Source organism: Thermomyces dupontii (genome assembly GCF_041956625.1).
Source record: "Thermomyces dupontii strain NRRL 2155 unplaced genomic scaffold VTN31scaffold_2, whole genome shotgun sequence".
Classification (NCBI taxonomy): Eukaryota; Fungi; Ascomycota; class Eurotiomycetes; order Eurotiales; family Trichocomaceae; genus Thermomyces; species Thermomyces dupontii.
In genome coordinates, this window is record NW_027192308.1 from 1,099,720 (window position 1) to 1,118,396 (window position 18,677).

General features: G+C 51.7%; 4 protein-coding genes across 4 annotated transcripts; 2 read left to right on the top strand and 2 right to left on the bottom strand.

The window, feature by feature from the left end:
- Nucleotides 1-109: 109 nt before the first annotated feature.
- Nucleotides 110-4,913, bottom strand: VTN31DRAFT_2770 (uncharacterized protein; the record flags this gene model as incomplete). The annotated part of the gene is made up of 9 exons (XM_069402975.1): nt 110-304; nt 367-697; nt 759-972; nt 1,021-1,405; nt 1,468-1,609; nt 1,665-2,447; nt 2,498-3,397; nt 3,451-4,123; nt 4,172-4,913. The coding sequence occupies 9 exons, from the start codon at nt 4,911-4,913 to the stop codon at nt 110-112; spliced, it is 4,365 nt and encodes a 1,454-aa protein (XP_069262203.1).
- A 278-nt stretch (nt 4,914-5,191) lies between these two features.
- VTN31DRAFT_2771 (uncharacterized protein) lies at nt 5,192-13,504 on the top strand (the record flags this gene model as incomplete). The annotated part of the gene is made up of 6 exons (XM_069402976.1): nt 5,192-5,312; nt 5,376-12,353; nt 12,407-12,562; nt 12,617-12,698; nt 12,752-12,893; nt 12,947-13,504. 6 exons carry the CDS (start codon nt 5,192-5,194, stop codon nt 13,502-13,504), a joined length of 8,037 nt encoding a protein of 2,678 aa, XP_069262204.1.
- A 1,005-nt stretch (nt 13,505-14,509) lies between these two features.
- VTN31DRAFT_2772 (60S ribosomal protein eL19) lies at nt 14,510-15,135 on the top strand (the record flags this gene model as incomplete). The annotated part of the gene is made up of 3 exons (XM_069402977.1): nt 14,510-14,697; nt 14,772-14,922; nt 14,983-15,135. The coding sequence occupies 3 exons, from the start codon at nt 14,510-14,512 to the stop codon at nt 15,133-15,135; spliced, it is 492 nt and encodes a 163-aa protein (XP_069262205.1).
- Nucleotides 15,136-16,192: 1,057 nt separating this feature from the next.
- On the bottom strand, nt 16,193-17,203 carry VTN31DRAFT_2773 (uncharacterized protein; the record flags this gene model as incomplete). The annotated part of the gene is made up of 3 exons (XM_069402978.1): nt 16,193-16,789; nt 16,855-16,981; nt 17,043-17,203. 3 exons carry the CDS (start codon nt 17,201-17,203, stop codon nt 16,193-16,195), a joined length of 885 nt encoding a protein of 294 aa, XP_069262206.1.
- Nucleotides 17,204-18,677: the final 1,474 nt, after the last annotated feature.

Genomic DNA, 18,677 nt, shown 5'->3' on the forward strand with positions numbered 1-18,677 from the left:
TTAGAATCGATTCCTTGTCTAATCACAGTTGATTCTTTGTCTTGACTCTCAACTCTATCATGTATGCAACTCAAGCCTACCTGCTGCGAGTACAATCCAATGACTTACATTAGTCGAAAATGCCCTGCCACAGCTCCATCCACTGTCGCTCCCGGTGTGTGAGCTCTTTGGTCGGTTGTCGGACAGTCTCTGCAACAATCGCGCGGATATGCGTTGCCAGAATCTTAAGCGCCAGCATCTGTTTCCAGTCACGTGCGGCGAAACGGATGCGGTGGTTGTCGATCGAGATCACGCCCGCATAGAACTGTCCTCTGTGAGTTGAATCCTTTTGGTCCGGAGAATTTTTCCTCTCGGGCATATATGTACCTTGAAGTCTACTTCGCCGCAAAGCAGAGCAACTGCAAAGCTCTCCACTGCGCTGGTTTCGTGCGCATGATTCTGCCGGTTGCGCGCTTGCATGACATGGTAATATGCGAGCCATTGAACACTCGCGTCGCATCCCCGGTTGATCGATGTCGGATGGACCGTGATCGTCTGGTTGTTCATCACGTTCCGCCAGCCTTTGCCTTCTCGCGCCGCCAGCTTGGGATAGAAACTCCACGCGATCACCGAGTTGACGACAACGTCCTTGCAGCTATTGTGGTCTAGCCGTTGTGGCACCGTGAAGAACGTTCGGTTGCGTCCGGTGACGCGTGCTCTGCAGTTCGTCAGTAGCCGCGTCACGGTCTAGTAAAAAAAAAAAAAGGAATCACTCTTACCTTCGAAGTGCCGCTTGCTCGTCCGCGTCCAGTTTCACGAATCCGGCGTCCACAATGCTGACTAGAAGCTGTGTCTTGACGTCCTCGATATTGAGTAACGCTTGAGGACTGAGGAAATTCTTTCGGCAAAATGTGTATTCGTTGGCTCCCGAAGTGGCTCTGATCCGCTTCCACGCCAGATAGGCATTGTAGACGGTCAATAGATCCGAGTTTCCTGCAAGAATCAGTCACAATCCTACGCCATCCATTCTACCGAACGTACCTCTTTTGAAAGATTGTCGCGCCAAGTCACGCTGATTGCTGGTGCCAACCGTATTCACAAACGGCGACCTCGAAGACAAGATTGCCGCGATACTCACGCACGCATCCAAGCACTTGAAGATAGTCCCGTAGATGATAAGCTTGCCTAGCAACACATCGAGCGGAAGTTTTGCCAGCTGCTTCCCCAAAGGAGTCAGACTTTCCGTCGCCGTGAGAGCCTTCACTTCCTTCAGCGAGTCGATCGCTCGTCGGATGCTCTTCGGCGAAGGCGGATCCATTGCTTCCAGCAGAGTTTGTTCGACATCCCCCAGATTGCAGATCTTCACCCGCAGCACAAGGTCTTGCAGTGAGAGCCTCATCATTTCTGGCGTTTGTTGTTCTGCCAACTGTACTGAATTAGAGCAACTCACAGAAAGCAAGCATTCTTCTTCTAACGACCAAAACTTACCAAATGATCGTGCCGGTACCGTGTAAACAGATGAAAGCATACGCCTTCCTGAACTCGACCAGCGCGTCCTCGGCGTTGCTTTGCATTGGCTCGGGAAATGAACGACTCTACCAGTCGCGACAACTGACGTCGCTCGTCATACCTGATTGTTGACGTGTAAGACCAATCCAAAAGGAAGCCGTCGAGGTGCTACTCACCTCATCACCTTCTCTTTCCCTGCATCAATCACGGCAGTGATGTCCGGGATGGTGATACCGGTCTCCGCGATGTTCGTGGCGATTACAATCTTCCGCATCCCCTCTGGGGGAACCAGGAATGCTTTCTCCTGATCTTCACTGGCAATCGACGAATGCAGTGTATGGATAATCCAGCTCCCATCAAACGTTGAATTCGACGTTATCTCATCATGGAGTCGCCGAATCTCAGCGAGACCCGGCATAAACACCAAAATGGCCCGGCTGTACCGCGATAGCTGTGGATCGGTCGCTATCGTAGCCAGTAACTTCGTGATCAACGCGTAATCCAGTCGGTACTCGTCGAATTTCAAAACTGTTTCTTTTGTCTTGCTCGAATAACCCTCCAGCGCTGCTTTCAAGCCCGTGGCCTCCCGCTCACTCCGAGGAGCATTCGACAGGTCGTCATCATCAATGTCTTCAACAATGTTCGACGATGAATGTTCGCCGATGCGGTAGTTTGTCATCTCAATCGCATCTTCCAGGTACTTGACCTCGACCGGAAATGTGCGGCCCGGAATATTGATCACAGGAGCACCTCCAAGATATCTCGAGAAAGATTGCGCATCGACTGTTGCTGACATCAGTACCACCTTGAGTTCGGGCCGTTGCACCAAGAGCCGTCGGAGGACAATCAGCAGGAAGTCGCTGTCGATTGTACGCTCGTGGACTTCGTCTAGGATGATATGGCTGATGTCCTGGAAATCACCGGGTCGCTCCAGCATTCGCACGACGACCCCCGTCGTACTGGCCCCATGTTAGCTCAGATCCTGCTGAAAGATGTGATACCGACGTACGCATATATCAGCCTCGTAGCCTGACTGATCTTGCTCTCCAGTCGGATAGCATAGCCAACAAGCGAGTTGTTTGTTCCAATGTCATTGCTCTTCTCGCCAATCTCTTCACTGACTCGTCGCGCCAAAGAGATCGCAGAAATCCGGCGAGGCTCGGTCACGTAGATTTTACATGGGCGACCGTTCAAGAGTTCATTCTCCAGAATGAATGATGGAATCTGCGTACTCTTGCCACTGCCCGTCTCGCTACAAACGATCAACACCTGATGGCTCGCGAGGGTGTCGAGGATCTCTTGCTTGTATGTCCATACTGGCAAGTTCTTTCGAAACTCGATCATGTGTTGAAATGAAGGCCGTGATGATCTCTCTTCCCATAGATTGATCAAATCCTCGCTGGACGCCTCAACATCAGCCGAGGAAATTTTATGTCCAGACTCCGCAGACTTCGCTTCTCTGGCGTTTGCATTGCGCTTCCGGAAGTTCTCCGTTGATACAACGTCGTGATCATATTCCCCCGAAGTCTCCTTGATAAGACCGCGGAGATATCTCCATGTCCCTTTGTTGGTTTCCTCTTCCTGCTGCTTCCTAACTTCAACAAATTCCATCCATAGATCTCTCCACGCTGCCGGCAGTCGGTTGAATGGTTTGCTCTCCTTTGAATCCGACCCCGTGATGAGGAAGAAACAAAGTGTGCATACGAATCCCTCCGCTTGCGCCGGCGTAGGAGTAGCAATGCTGTCCATCGAAACGAACACGGTCCATGCGTTCGATTTGATGGTGACCCTTTCCAAGGAGATGGAACAGATTTCATCCTGCGGCTTGGACCACTGCACTTCGATGGCTTTTCGGTTCGAATGGGTTGAAACTGACAAATCTTTGGTCTTGATCTTGCATTTAGGGTCCCTGAGTTTGACTAGCCATCAGCTCTGTGCGTCCACATCCTTCCCACTACATACCTGGCTCGGCAAGTTTCTTCCAACACTCTTCTAGGGCTCAAGCCCGTCGGCTCGCCAAAATCCCGAAGTTCAACATACGAACTGGGGGCCTCTGTCATAGAAGTTGACGGGGCAGCTTCCGTGTCACCAGTGGCAAACAAGTCACCAAAAAGCTCTTCGTCACCACCTTTTCCCAGTACATCCCCCGTCAGATTATCTCCAGGTTCAGGATCGGATTGTCCAGGAGAGGCCTGTTTTGAAAGTTTTTCCACTTGGTTCTCCCTGATCCTTTTGAAGGCTGCCTCTTTTCGTAACTCGTTGAGCCGCTCCCTCCATTGCGCCTCGGCCGTCCTGCGGTCAAACAGGACATCGTTTCCAATCTTGGAGAGCTTCGCCTGGAGTCGTCGCACTTGTGTGTCGGAGTCCCGAGTCACTGTCTTTGTTGCAGCACCCCCTGACTTTTTGCTCCGAGATCTCGGTTGGTCAAAGAGCTCGGGCCGTAGACTGTACAAGCGACTTTGGAGAGAAACATATTCCTCAGTAAAGTCTTCTGGGTCAATGGACTCGTCAGTGTCATCGTCTACTTCAATTAAGTCTGCCACTGAGTCTGGTTCCATGTCAGCCTCAGAGACGGAGCTTTCAGCTTCCTCGCGGTCATTCTTTCTATGACGGGGCACTTGGGCTTCATTGTTATCTAAGAATAGTCAGTGAAAGCCCTTACACTCAAGCCCGTAGATTTTACCATTTATCCAGGAGGTGGTTGTTTCAGTGCCCTTTGCAATCGGGTCCTTGTCCCTGTCGTACGAGGGAAGCTCCTCCGGGCTGCAATGCAATGCGAACCATTCCAGGAACTCATCGAGATTTCCTGCGATATCTCTATTACCGAGCCCAGAAGAATATGTCACTAATACGTGTTTTAGCAATTCTTCTACTTTCTGCTCTGTAAACCCGAGCTTGATTAGCGCGTCTCTCAACGTCCATAGGCGCACAATCATATCCTCTTCTCTGAAACTGCTCCCATTTCGTTCGATCTGGGAGTCATGGGACCCTTCCTCCGTTTCGGTCAAACCAATGATCGCGTTGACCGTCTCCTCCGGCATCCATTCGTTCATGTTTAGAGGGGTGGCCTGTGGCCTAAGTATTCGTTTTTCGGTCTCACATCGAGACGCCAATCGAGAGGCGTCATTCTTACACTTGGTAGCATATTTCTCAACAAAACTCTGCAGCTCCGCCTCCTCGAAGTGCTTCTCCAGCTCCTCCGGGCTGTAATTCTGCAAGCTAGGCTCTTTCGGCTGGCTCGACTCCGGATGCTGCGTCTCCGCAGACGGCATGGACTTGCCACCTTCTGATGGAGTCGCTGGATGTCGTTCTGGGGATGGAATGGCTGCAGAGTCCGTATTCTTGGGTTTAGATGGCACGGAAACCGTCGCAAAGCCGCGGGCGGGATTCGACGCTGGCTTCTTTTTCTTCCTATTCGGTGCCATCTTGGAGTTTCATGTCAGATTCCGAAGGATTTTCTGAGAAGATCTGCAAGTTTCCCGCACTGTAGTCTCTGCAATGGTTGAAGATTCAAAAGGTGCTGAAGAGTTTCTGTGGGTGGGCGAATTTGATGGATTCTAGGCGACGGGCACTTCTGTTCAAAAAAAAAGCTCCCCACCACAAACGTCGAAAAGTTTTATGACACAATCACAGCAATTGCGGGAATCAAATCCACCGCAACTGTTACTTTCAAATATTATCGACATGACCCAATTCCCCTAAGATGGACGAGATTAAATGGGATGCTGTCCAGAATGGGGACCTGGAGAGCTTGGGCATCGCCCTCTTGTCTAGCTCGACGTTGCGTCGAGTGCGGGCTCTCCAAGAGGTCCGAGAGAAGAATGGTACTTACTTTGCAATTACTCCATGCCCATGGACGGTTGTCGCTGATGCTTCTCTCTCCACAGGGGTGCTAGTGTCTAACGAAGCCCGAGAACCGCTCTTGGACCTGCTGTTTCTCACCTATCCCTATTATATCGACCGTCCCTCTCGAGTCGCCGTTCAAGAGTGCCTACGAGCCATCTTGCGTGCGACGACCGACCAGGAGGATCTCCAGCGTCTGGCTGAAAGACTGCGGAAAGAATGCACCAAATCGAGCCTCGCTCCAGCCTCGGCATTTGCCTTGGTGGGCTGGTGTGCTACGATCTTGCAGCATTTCAGCACTGTATCCGTTCCCCTCCCCCTCGTCCTGGACGTGATTTCCGCCCAAGCGAAGGTACTGGAGTTGTGCCTAGACCAATTCGTGCGGCCATCGGTACGGCGTGCAGCGCTCAGAGTCACGCGACGTGGCTTGAGAGCTCTGTTCGCTTCCAAGATCTGGGGAGACGAAGTCGTTCGGGAGTCCATCGTACGGCTGACGGGAGAACCGCGCGCCCAGAGAAATGCGCCTTTTATCGGCGTGATTTCTGGCGTTGCTGCGCGACTCGAATCCCGGAGGAAGGCTGCAGAGGGCGTCAAAACACAGATAATGACATTCTACGTGAAGGAGGTGGTGGGCTCCCGATCCGCCGTCCCGTCGCATATAGCCAATGCCCTCTCCGATTTCTTCCGTTCCTATGTAACCCAGGATGATTTCGAGAAGGAAGTGCTTTCACCTTTGGAGAAAGCGATTCTGAGATCTCCGGAGATGGTGCTCAATGGTGTAATCCCACCGCTTTGCACATCGCTATCTCCAGACTTTGATCTTTCTGAAATCACCTCTGCTCGACTTTGGAAGCCCCTGGTCTCCAGCCTGAAATCCACCAATCAGACAGTCAGGAACGGCGCCGTCGAATCTTTCCAATCACTCATGACTCAATGCAAATCCGAAGACGGCCTCCTGAGGGTAGTCGGGGAAGTCCTTGGGCCTTTGAAGTCGCAGAAAATCACCAATGCCGAACAGCGTGCATTGCATGCTCAATTCCTGTCTGCGGTCCCATGCTTCGACAATCTGTCCGCCGAAGTTGTCGCCGGCCTCGTTCAAGTATCCGCAAAGGAACCGAGTGAGGCGGCCTTGGACGCAGAGCTGAATGCAGTATGCAAACATCTCTTCCATCTTCTCAATTCCAAGGTCGCACTCAAGCCGGACACTGTAACGGCGATCTCGAAAGCTTGTGCCGACAAGCGGATCCCGTTTCGGAAATTGTGGCAGCTGCATGTTAGTGAGGTTGTCTGGGACGCGAACGACGACGTGATATCGGACTCCTCGAATTCATCACTAGTGAAGGAATTGCTGGCGACATTGAAGAATTCCTTCAATGAAGTCGTGGCCAATCCGCTCCCGGCGGCGCAGAGCGGACTTGTTTCGATCGCCTATGCCTACGTTGCATTGCTGGGTCGACTGCACGAAACGGGCGTTGCTGCGGCGGCTGAATGGACGGACGTCGTCAAGCAATTCGTGACAATCACGCCCAAAGCGCCGTTCTTGAATCCGAAGGTTTACAGCAAGGCAAGCTCCGAGACCGATTTCAGATGGAACACCCGTGCCTTGGCGGCGATATCTACGCGTGCGAGCCTTCGAGATTACGACTCTGCAACCCGGAATGCCTGGGCACAGGCTTTCATCTACATTATCGTCAACTCCAGTGTTCCCGCTAGATGCCGGCCTGAATTCTGTAGGACATTATCGGATGTGTATCGGAACGATGTGTCCACGGTGGGAAACGCAATAATTGATGGGGTATGGACTTGGATACATTCTTTGGCTGTCCGTGATAAAGAGTCAGCGGCAGCCCTTTGCGGCGAGGGCAGTCAGAGCTTGCTTTACCTCATCATGAAGTCGATTTCGGTCCGCCCCTCTGGCACCTCAGCTACCCATACCTCAGACGCGGAGAAGGACCTTCAAGATCAGATGATTCGTACCGTTCTGCTCTGTCGACCGGAGCTTGTACAAAACGTGTCTTGGATCGATTCGTGCTTGAGAATCGGCATCGATCCTGGGAAGCTCGCTTCCGAACGACCAGACGATTTCCTGAAACAATTAACGGGCGTCATTGAAGACCCTGTGCAATCAGCGATTCCAAGTGCTAGCTCGGCCGTCTGGAGCGCCGCCGCTGACCTTGCATTCGTCAGTCCGGATGTGATGCTGCCACGGATCGTTGATCTAATCCGTGATGACCTGGCCACTAGCCGCATTTCTCGATTTACGGCCACTGATGCAGCTATTGCAAAAACACCGGAGGGCACGCTGTTCGTTGATGTGCTCAATACAAAAGCATCCCAACAACTAACTAGCAAGAACATCAAAGACTACGATACGCTCAAATGGGAAGAAGAGCTCCGAGCGCAGATCGCCCAAAAGAAGGGCCAGGCCCAAAGGAAACTGTCCCCCGAGGAGCAAGCCAAAGTCAACGCACAGTTGGAGAAGGAACGCAAGATTCGAGCGGACGTTTTATCGGAGGTAAAAAGAATCGAGCGAGGTTCAGGAATTATCCGTGGTCTCGCAAGTGGGCCACCCACAGACACTGAAGGATGGATTAACGCCGCGGTTACGTCGCTCCTGTCCCTGGCAGGTGCAAATGTCGGCATGTTTGTCGGAGACACGGTGTCCACCACTTTCATCGCTTGTGCTAGTAAAATCTCTTCCCGGATCGGCTCACTCGCGCCATCTATCGGCGTCGCGACTTTGCGGGCGATTGGGAATGCGTATCTAGCGCCTTCCTTGGAAGCATCGCCTCTCGGTGAGTTGGTCTCTAAGATCACGTACCGACTGCGCTTCGCGTCAGAGCAAATACCCTTTGACGCGCTGACGCTCGCGTACGTGCTGCCGCTGATTATGCTTGTCCTTGATCGTGGTGGCATCGACGAACAAAAAGGAGAAGAAGAGGGTACACAGGCTCTCCTTTGTCTGGAGTTTTTGTCGTTCCACTCCTCCTCGTTTTCTGATTCTCGCCTTCCTCGAGGAGACGTTTTGCAGCGCCTTATCGCTGCCTTGTCGAAATATTCACAGCATTATAAACTGGTCAAAGATACTCTCTCAGACTTTTGCAGATGTATCTCGCCGAATCTCACTCGAGATGAATTGGCGGTCTTGTTGGAAGGAACCATTTCGGCTGACGTTTCCGTCCGGACTGCCGTCTTACAAGTCATTGAAGCCGAGATTGACCTGACTGACTTGGACTTCTCGGAACACATCTGGCTTTGCTGCCACGATCACGTGGAGGAGAACGTCGAACTTGCCGAAACGATCTGGGAGGACAATGCTTTGGAAGTCGACGAAAATTCTTACTCCCAACTTGTGAAGTATCTCAGCTCCAAGGACCCTCAATTGCGTGGAGCCGCGGCTCGAGCTCTCGCACACGCCGTCAAGTCTTATCCTGCAATGTTTGCGCAAGTCCTATCGGAGCTCCAGTCAAAGTATGAAGATGAGATCAAGCCGAAAGTTCCCGAGAAGGACAAGTACGGAATGCCAGTGAAAGTCGACCCAACTGATGTATGGGAGGTCAGGAGTGGGATCGCCCTTACGTTTAGAGCACTGGCCAGTCAGTTCGAGGGTGACAAGATCGTGTCTTTCATGGAGTTTCTAATCCAAAAGGGTCCCTTGGTTGACAAGAACGCTCAAGTCCGGAGACAGATGGCCGAGAGCGGAAGAGCAGTGATTGCGGAACGCGGCCACGAGCGGGTGGAGGAGTTGATGGCGCTATTTGAGAATACTTTAGAGACATCGGACAAAGCTACGGAAAGCTCGGACTGGTTGAATGAGTCAGTTATTGTGCTCTACGGCTCGCTGGCCAGGCACCTCAAATCTGGCGATGCTCGTTTGAGCACCGTAATCCAAAAATTGCTCGCGGCGCTTCCAACGCCTTCTGAGATGGTACAATTCGCTGTGGCTGATTGTCTACCACCTCTCGTGCGGCTCTTGGGCCCTGAAACTGAAGACTATGTGAAAGAGCTGCTTGATCAGCTCGTGCATGCCAAGAAGTATGCGTCTCGCCGTGGTGCGGCCTATGGTCTTGCTGGCATAGTGCGCGGCAAAGGTGTCGTCATCTTGCGCAAATACAATATCATGTCTTCCCTGGAGGAAGCGCTGGGCAACAAAAAGGATCCGTATCAACGGCAAGGCGTGCTTCTGGCTTACGAGTTGTTTTCAACGGTTCTTGGACGAACATTCGAGCCATATGTCATTAAGATTGTTCCGCATCTTCTCACCAGCTTCGGCGATCCTAGCGTCGACGTTCGGGATGCCTGCCTGGACGCGGCCAAATCCTGCTTCTCGAGTTTGAGCTCGTATGGCGTGAAACAAATTCTGCCGACGCTGCTGGAAGGGCTCGATGATACCCAATGGCGCAGCAAGAAAGGCGCATGTGATCTGCTGGGTGCTATGGCATACCTAGACCCCCAGCAGCTGGCAGCCAGTCTTCCAGAGATCATTCCTCCACTGACAGAGGTGCTGAACGACACCCACAAGGAGGTGCGTAATGCTGCCAACCGCAGCCTGCAGCGATTCGGGGAAGTCATCAGCAACCCGGAGATCAAGAGCTTGGTTGGAATCCTTCTGAAGGCCTTGAGTGATCCCACTAAACACACCGAAGAAGCGTTGGATGCGTTGATCAAAGTATCCTTCGTCCATTACCTGGATGCTCCCTCCCTTGCCCTTGTCGTCCGTATCCTTGAGCGTGGTCTTGGGGATCGGTCGAACACCAAGCGCAAAGCCGCCCAGATCATCGGTAGCCTGGCTCATCTTACTGAGCGCAAAGATCTCATTTCTCATCTGCCGATTTTGGTGGCGGGGTTGCGTGTTGCTGTCGTTGATCCTGTCCCTACGACTCGGGCTACCGCATCCAAGGCCCTGGGCTCACTCGTCGAGAAACTGGGGGAGGATACCTTGCCGGATCTCATCCCAAGCCTCATGTCTACTCTGAAATCCGACACCAGCGCAGGGGATCGGCTGGGTTCTGCCCAAGCTCTTTCCGAAGTGCTTGCGGGCTTGGGAACGACAAGACTCGAGGAGACTCTGCCGTCCATTTTGCAGAACGTCTCCAGTTCGAAGCCCCATGTCAGAGAAGGGTTCATGTCTCTTTTCATTTTCTTGCCTGCTTGTTTCGGTAACAGCTTCGCGGCCTATCTCAACAAGATAATTCCCCCGATCCTTTCCGGTTTGGCGGATGATGTCGAGTCGATTCGCGAGACTTCGCTGCGAGCTGGTCGGTTGTTGGTCAAGAACTTTGCTTCGAAAGCCATTGACCTTCTTCTTCCGGAACTGGAGCGGGGTTTGGCCGATGATAGCCACCGTATTCGGCTCAGCTCGGTCGAATTGGTGGGCGATCTTCTTTTCAACATCACGGGTATCACCGCCAGGGCTGACGCCGAAGCCGACGCCGAGGAACAAGAAGAGGGTGCCACGCAAGCTGGCCAGTCCCTTCTCCGGATTTTGGGAGAAGAGAAACGGAACAAAGTGCTGTCTGCTCTCTATATTTGCCGCTGCGATACTTCTGGTCTTGTCAGAAGCGCCGCTGTTAATGTCTGGAAAGCACTCGTGGCATCGCCAAGGACACTCAAGGACTTGGTTCCTACCTTGACGCAACTGATTATCCGCCGTCTCGGGTCGTCCAACATGGAGCAGAAAGTCATTGCTGGAAACGCTCTCGGAGACCTCATCAGGAAGGCGGGCGAGAACGTCTTGGCCACCTTGTTGCCCTCTCTCGAGGATGGTTTGAAGGCAACCTCCGACGCGGACGCGAGGCAGGGTATCAGCATTGCCCTCAGAGAGCTCATCGTCTCGGCCACGGATGAGGCATTGGAGGAATACGATAAAGTGCTCTTCTCAATCGTTCGAACGGCACTTGTCGATAGCAACGCGGGCGTTAGAGAAGCCGGTGCTGAGGCATTCGATGCGTTGCAACAGCGCCTGGGTAAGAGGGCAGTCGATCAAGTCCTCCCACATCTGCTGTCCTTGCTTCGGAATACCGATGAGGCTGAGCAGGCTCTTTCCGCTTTGCTCACGCTCCTTACCGAGACTACGCGTGCGAACATGATCCTTCCAAACCTCCTCCCTACCCTTCTGACAACTCCCATTTCCGTGTTCAACGCTCGCGCTCTTGCATCCCTCGCACAGGTGGCCAGCTCTGCTCTCACCCGTCGGCTACCGACCATCCTCAATTCGCTTATGGATGAAATCATTGCCGCCGATGATGAGGAACGTAAGCAGGAGCTCGGCAGCGCTTTCGATACAATCCTTCTCTCTGTGGATGAATTTGACGGTCTCAATGTCATTGTCAATGTGATGATGACTTTGGTGAAGCATGATGATCACCGACGACGAGCAAAGGCGGCTGACCACCTCGCTAAGTTCTTCTCTGACGCCGAGATTGACTTCTCCAGATACCACCAAGACTTGATTCGCGTGCTGCTCATTTCCTTTGATGACAGAGACAAGGAAGTTGTCAAGTCTGCCTGGAATGCGCTGAACCAATTGACATCCAGGATCCGAAAGGAGGAAATGGAGCTCTTGGTGATCCCTACTCGTCAAGTTCTGAAACAAGTTGGTGTTCCTGGAGCCGACTTGCCTGGCTTCAGCCTGCCCAAAGGGATCATGGCTATCTTCCCCATCTTCCTCCAGGGGTTGCTTAACGGAACCGTGGAGCAGCGGACACAGGCCGCTCTGGCAATCGCGGATATCATTGACCGGACCGGAGCTGACTCATTGAAGCCGTTCGTGACTCAGATCACAGGTCCATTGATCCGTGTTGTGTCAGAGAGATCGGTGGAGATCAAATCTGCGGTGTTCTTCGCTCTCAACAAGCTGCTGGAGAAGATACCCCAGGCAGTCAAGCCATTCCTTCCTCAACTGCAGAGGACATTCGCCCGGGGTTTGGCGGACCCTTCGAGCGAAACGTTGCGCAATCGCGCGGCCAAGGGTTTGGGTATTCTTATCACCCTCACGCCAAGGGTTGATCCACTTGTTGCAGGTACGAGATACTCTCCTGTTATCTTGGTAGACCTTTTTCTCACCGTGGTGTAGAATTGATTTCCGGCTCAAAGACGGATGACGATGGAGTGAAGAATGCTATGATGAAGGCACTTTACGAGGTGGTCAGTAAGGCCGGGGCTAACATGAGTGAAACGTCTCGGAACGCCGTTCTCGGCCTCATTGATGACGACAGCAGCGAAAAGACTGGTGAGTCGATGCTGTATGTGGCCATTGCATCTGGAATTGCTGACATTCTTGAAGATGCCATGGCAATCACTCACGCTCGACTTGTTGGCGCCTTTGTCAAGAATCTACCTGCTGCTACTGCTGGTCCGCTCATCAAGTATGTTTCGTTCCTCCCATTCGATATGGACGGGTATTAACAATCTTATTTAGGAGCCGAGCGCTTACAACGAACTTCACTCATGCGTCTATTCTGAGCCTGAACGCAGTCCTCGTGGAGGCACCTGAGCTGCTGCTGGAAAACTTCCCAGCTGAAACGCCTTCGGTGATCTGCCGTGGACTTGCTCACTCAGATGTAAGTCAAAAAATTGTTTTGACAGTAACAAGCATGTTCTAATGAGTTTGTAGCCCTACATCGCGAACAATAGTACTCTAGCTGCTGGCAAGTACATCCTCGCCGAGGCTGGCGGCAAGAATTTCGAGTCCCTCAAGAGTGTCTTCGAAGCCCTGGCTCCGATCATTGCACCGGGTAATCCTTCCGACACCCGCCGTCTGGTTCTGGTGGTGCTTCGCACGGTTGGCCGCCTTCATCCGGAGTTGGTGCGTCCTCATCTGCCACTACTCGCACCGGCGATATTCTCTAGCGTGCGGGATACCATTATCCCGGTCAAACTCGCTGCGGAGGCGGCTTTCTTGTCCATCTTCTCTGTTGTGGATTCTGAGAGCGCCGTCTTTGACAAGTATATGGCCGGACCCGGGGCCGAACTCCCTCCCGGCACCAAGAGAAGCATGTCCGACTACTTCAAGCGAGTGGCCCTGCGACTTGCGGGCCAGGCACGGGAGCGAAGAGAGGCCGAGGGCGGCCAGGGTGGTCTCGGCTTATCGAATGATGAAGTGGAAGACGAGAAGGAGGTATGGAGCATTGGGAGGCTAGATCTGGGGACCGACGCATTTGGTGATGAGTGATGACATGCGGGATGATGCATCTGAAAAGCGTGTTTGATTGCTATCATGTTTTCATTTTCCGAGTCTATATTCTGGGTTGGTTCATAGGGGGTGCCTTATGGCTCGGTGATGTATAAACTACTCGTTCTGCCAGGATAGATGTCAATGAAACATACAGTTTCTAGAATGATATGGCTGGAAAGCAACTACAAAGAACTGAGTTCTCAAGGAAAAGCCACGATAATGCATTGAGAGATAATTGCTGGAAGGGTTAATTACCAACTGGCTTTATCACGGACTCCATGGTATCAACTCCGTACAGCTTGGTAGATACCTAACTATTCATCTTAGTGGGCAATTTGAGGCCTCGAGTGAACTATGTTGCTTAAAGCTTCGATTTCCTATAGCGAATCGTGCCATTGAGGCTTCCGTATCAATGTTCGCATTGTTTGTTGTCACCCTTCACCATGGCATGCAGAACGAGCACAAATGGCACCATGTCCCTTGGTGCACATTCGACCAATCAGGCTGTGAGAGCATCATGATGACTAATGATCACCAATCCGATGGTCGGGCCGAGTCGGCATCCGGAAGGGGAAATAGGATTGGGGCTTGAGCCCTAAATGTGGGATAGCGTTTTTCTCGCTTAAGTGATTAGCTAATCAGCCACCCCCGTCTCAAACTCCTCACTGAAATCATCCGTCCGACAGTCGACTTGACCACGAAATTCCATCCGCCAAACGAAGGTCGATACGCCGCTTTCAACATGTGAGTACATTTTTTTGACGATTTTTCTTTGCATGCAGCTAGACCTCTATGGAACAATGCACCGATGGACCCTTGATGTGACCACACCACATTGAAATCCCAGGAAATTTTGCTCAGTCGTGGGAAAAAAAATGAGGCATGAAATGCTGACGGCGGACTTTGCGCCTTCTCTGCAGGGTCAACCTTCGTACGCAAAAGCGCCTCGCGGCCTCCGTGATCGGCTGCGGGAAGCGGAAGATCTGGCTCGATCCCAATGAGATGACTGAGATCTCCAATGCCAACTCCCGGCAAACCATCCGCAAGCTGATCAGCGATGGCCTGATCATCCGCAAGCCGGTGACCATGCACTCCCGTGCTCGCGCCCGCGAGCTCAATGCCGCCCGCCGCATCGGCCGACACCGTGGTCTGGGTAAGCGCAAGGGTACCAAGGATGCTCGGATGCCCAGGTATGTGGTGTTGCTCCTACGAGATTACGGTATTCAGGGGGAGATTGGGTCTGACACGAATTGCAACTCTACAGCCAGGTCCTTTGGATGCGTCGCCAGCGCATTCTCCGCCGTCTCCTCGTCAAGTACCGCGCCTCCGGCAAGATTGACAAGCACCTGTACCACGAGCTGTACCAGCTGAGCAAGGGTAACACCTTCAAACACAAGCGCGCTCTGATTGAACATGTACGTGTTCTGAAAGATTTGGTCAGCATTGGGGGCATTGTGCTGACGGAATGCTTTTAGATTCACAAGGCCAAGGCTGAGAAGCAACGCGAGCGCATCCTCAAGGAAGAGATGGATGCTAAGCGTGCGAAGACCAAGGCCGCCCGTGAGCGACGACTGGAGCGTATCAATGCCAAGCGGAACGCTGCGGCTGCTGAGGCGGAGCAGGAGTAAATGGCCTCCTGGGTGTCGATGGATGCGGTCAAAGGTCACGATTGTGGATGGCTCTAAAATTCAAGGACCACAGCGCACATCTTTCAGAGTCCGGGTAATTCGATGTTTGATTTCTACGGGAGCCGGATTACTGGACATGGGACGTGATGTGGAGTGGGTTTGTCCATTTACTCTATGTCGGTCAATTCAGTATGAATTAGACAGATCAAATTCAATGTGTTGGTCTGTTCCCTCTGTCTAGACAAATGTCTTAACTATATGAAATCCAAGAATTGTCATGACGGGATGGAGTCGAGCCTATTCATTTGTTTCGGCTCCTCACCGAGAGGACTCTGAGCCTCTGACAGGTAGCATCGAATCTCTCGACGATTGCCCGGCCATGCTGATGCAATCCAACCAAGTAGTTTGTATAGTTGAAGTCTCCCTTGGGACTTGGCATCCAGGTTTCCGTCATTCACCAGTCTTCCACGATGCACGCTTCCTTGTCTCTGACTCGAATTGACAAACAGCTAGCAGATCAGAGATCACACATTGAAGCGTCAGAGTTCACCACTGTAGTATTCAAATGGTTCCAAGGGATGTGAAATGATTTCCAGAATCGACCGTGACGCAAGGACGCTGGATGGACGGGTGAACTTGTCTATACAATTCTCTTCACTCGACTACTCCGAGTACATAAAGGGTAGGTCGACAATATTGACCTTCACTTTTCGAACGGTCAACAATAATAAATCGATAAGAAAGTTACGGCAGACTATATCGCGACCATGCGGCCACAACTGTATCTGAGTGGTAAACTTTTATTTCCACGGACCACCTGTTATGCAGACGGACCAATTATACAATGCCTTACAGTACTCATAGTACCTACTACTATCATCCATGATCATGATCCTCCGTTGTGAATTTGATAATGGCGCTGGTCGTTCGGAAGTACAGTAGTACCCAGTACCCCGTACACTTAGAAACTCGAATTGGATCAAAAGCTCCCGAAGGAAGACAACATCAAGACAATTTTCTCATGCATGACAGGAGAACTCGAAGCTTGATAACCTGATCAATGAGGCCACAAAATGGACGGTGGGACTTCTCTGCTTATCATTGCCATGCAAAGGTCACTTGCGTAGTCAGGCGCTTTCCTCAAAAGAGTTTCACATAGGACTTCCGTGATTGTCAGCGTTGTCAAATGATCCAGAGTGACTTTGACCACCAAGTCTCGCAATCCTCGATCCTCAGACGGGGTTGAACAGTAGACTTCTTCAATAGCACGCCCAAAAGAATGAGAGTCCAGGCGATGCTCGAGTGATTGGTAAAAGTAACTTCGTGAAAGAGCTTTGAGCCCGGGAATGAGAAGACGATCAGCAAGAGCGTAGATCCATATATGGAGGATTAAAGGATCTGGCTGTTGGGATTCCACACCATGACTTTCGGCCGCTTGATTCGGGAAGGCCTCCGCGCTTCTCTGAGAAATACTCTCCTGTGCTTGTTCTTCCAAATTCAGACCGCGTATCGATATTCCATCACATGCTGCAGTAGTCGCCTTGCTGTCGTCTTCCTGAGTTACAGAATAGTCCAAAGTGTAAAGGTATTGAATCATTTTTTCCACGACCGCCGGGTTATCGTCGGGCAGTCGAATCTCTCTGGTGGTAGACTCCTTTGCCAACAGTTTCGGTATTAGCCTGTATCTGCCTTTATTGTTTGCGCAAATACCGATGATACCTGATAGTGCCCATCGCATGCTTTGGCAAAGAATTCAGAGCGCGGGCAGATCACAGATCGATGAACGGCAAATCTCTCGGTGCCGCAGACGATTGTCAAGTCGCTGTATTTCGAGTCGCTGTAGAGGCTGTTTGCACGTAAGAATGTGAGCGGATTAAGATAATCGTAGTGTAGGCATTGATACGCACCCTGCCAGAGATCTAAGAAGCTCTTGCATGCCTTCATGTTGCATGTCTGACCGAGAAGGAGGCATTTCTGTGCCAATGCAATAAGAAGTCTCTGTCTGCACTCCAGCCTCAACTAGAAACTCCCCATAGCCGTAACACGTTCTCCTACACCGCTTGCACATTGTAGTGGCAGAAAATTGTAGCTGGTTGATAGTGCTATTACTTTTGTCAAAACGACCTGGGAAGTTGGAGCACGGAGTAGGCACCTTAGGTTTGGTAGTTATCAACCGTGGGGTCAGGCAGAAACTTCAGAAATTGTGTAGTTCTGCATGCCAACATGGAACTGCGTTTGCAATGTGATTAAACAGATGACTTGGCCTTCCATTCGAGCTATGGATTATGTGATCTGTCAATTTAGCACAGGGAGTCCGCAGCAGCAAGTGAAGCGAGTTAGCAATACGGGGTACTCGTTTTTCCTTCCCGTGATGCGTGTTCTGCACGAATCTTGACCTGGGACGGAGTACAAATTCATTCCATTCAAAATTCCCAACGACTGCTCCTGTTGTGGTCGGCTTCTGCCTCTTAATCAGTTCATTCCCCGCAATGGATAACTGGGAGTTGCTCTGCCGCCGCGTTTAATTGTCATTCCTAATGAGATCCCGGACTTCGATGACGCCTTTCGCATATACTTTACGAAGGAGCGCGTCAGACAACATACTGAAGGTCGGCTGCGGGCCCTTGGACAACCTGTGCTGTCCATCCCGGCTGTACATGACGGGAACCTGGCTGGCCAGGCCTCCGAGGATGACGCGGACATCCTACATGCCCACCTTTTCCTCTCAATCGTTGCCAAGTCATGCTGACAGAGAATATCAGGCTTGAGACCGGGTTGGTTAATGGAGCAATCGGCACGCTGGAAGGCTTTGCCTGGCCACCGGACACTGCCGACCTATGCAGCCAACAACCAATGACGCTTTTGATTTACTTCCCTGTGTATAATGGAAGACCGTTGAGTATATCCGAGGAAGGAAAGCCTTTGGTTTCGGTCTTCCCATCAAGACAGGAATTTGTTCATAACAATGCTGAATGTTCTCGGTTCCAGTTCTCAGTCACGGTTGCATACGCAATTACAGTGCACAAGTCACTGGGAATTACTGTGCTAGAGGCAGTTTTGAACATAAAAGAGTTCTCGACCGAGACTACGCGAGCAGTTGCGCATAATCAAACGGCTCTTCGAACAGAATGCCATCAAGGGTGTTTACGCGGGAGATGGCAACGTACTGTAGTCTGGTCGAAAACTATGTTATGTTCAGAACTGCCCTTGGCACCGTGATGCCCTGTGACTTGTGCACCGTGATCGCGTATGCAACCGTGACGGGGAACGATATTAGCCAGTTCGGTCCAGCCAACTCGCTTTCCAGCCGCTAGGCCGCTACATATTCTGGCTGCCATTGCAGCCGAGTTTGCGATTAACTCAGTGCCCCCTGATATGTGAGTGGAAGACTCGGCCCGCAGACCCAGGATGCGGATCATGCGCACGATGCCGTATTATGACGGTACTGTGGTTCCCTCCATGAAGCATGTCCGGAGCATGACTCGTTAAAAATCACTCCGATGATTTTCTCGTTAGCACACACCTTGCTTTTTTACTGTTGT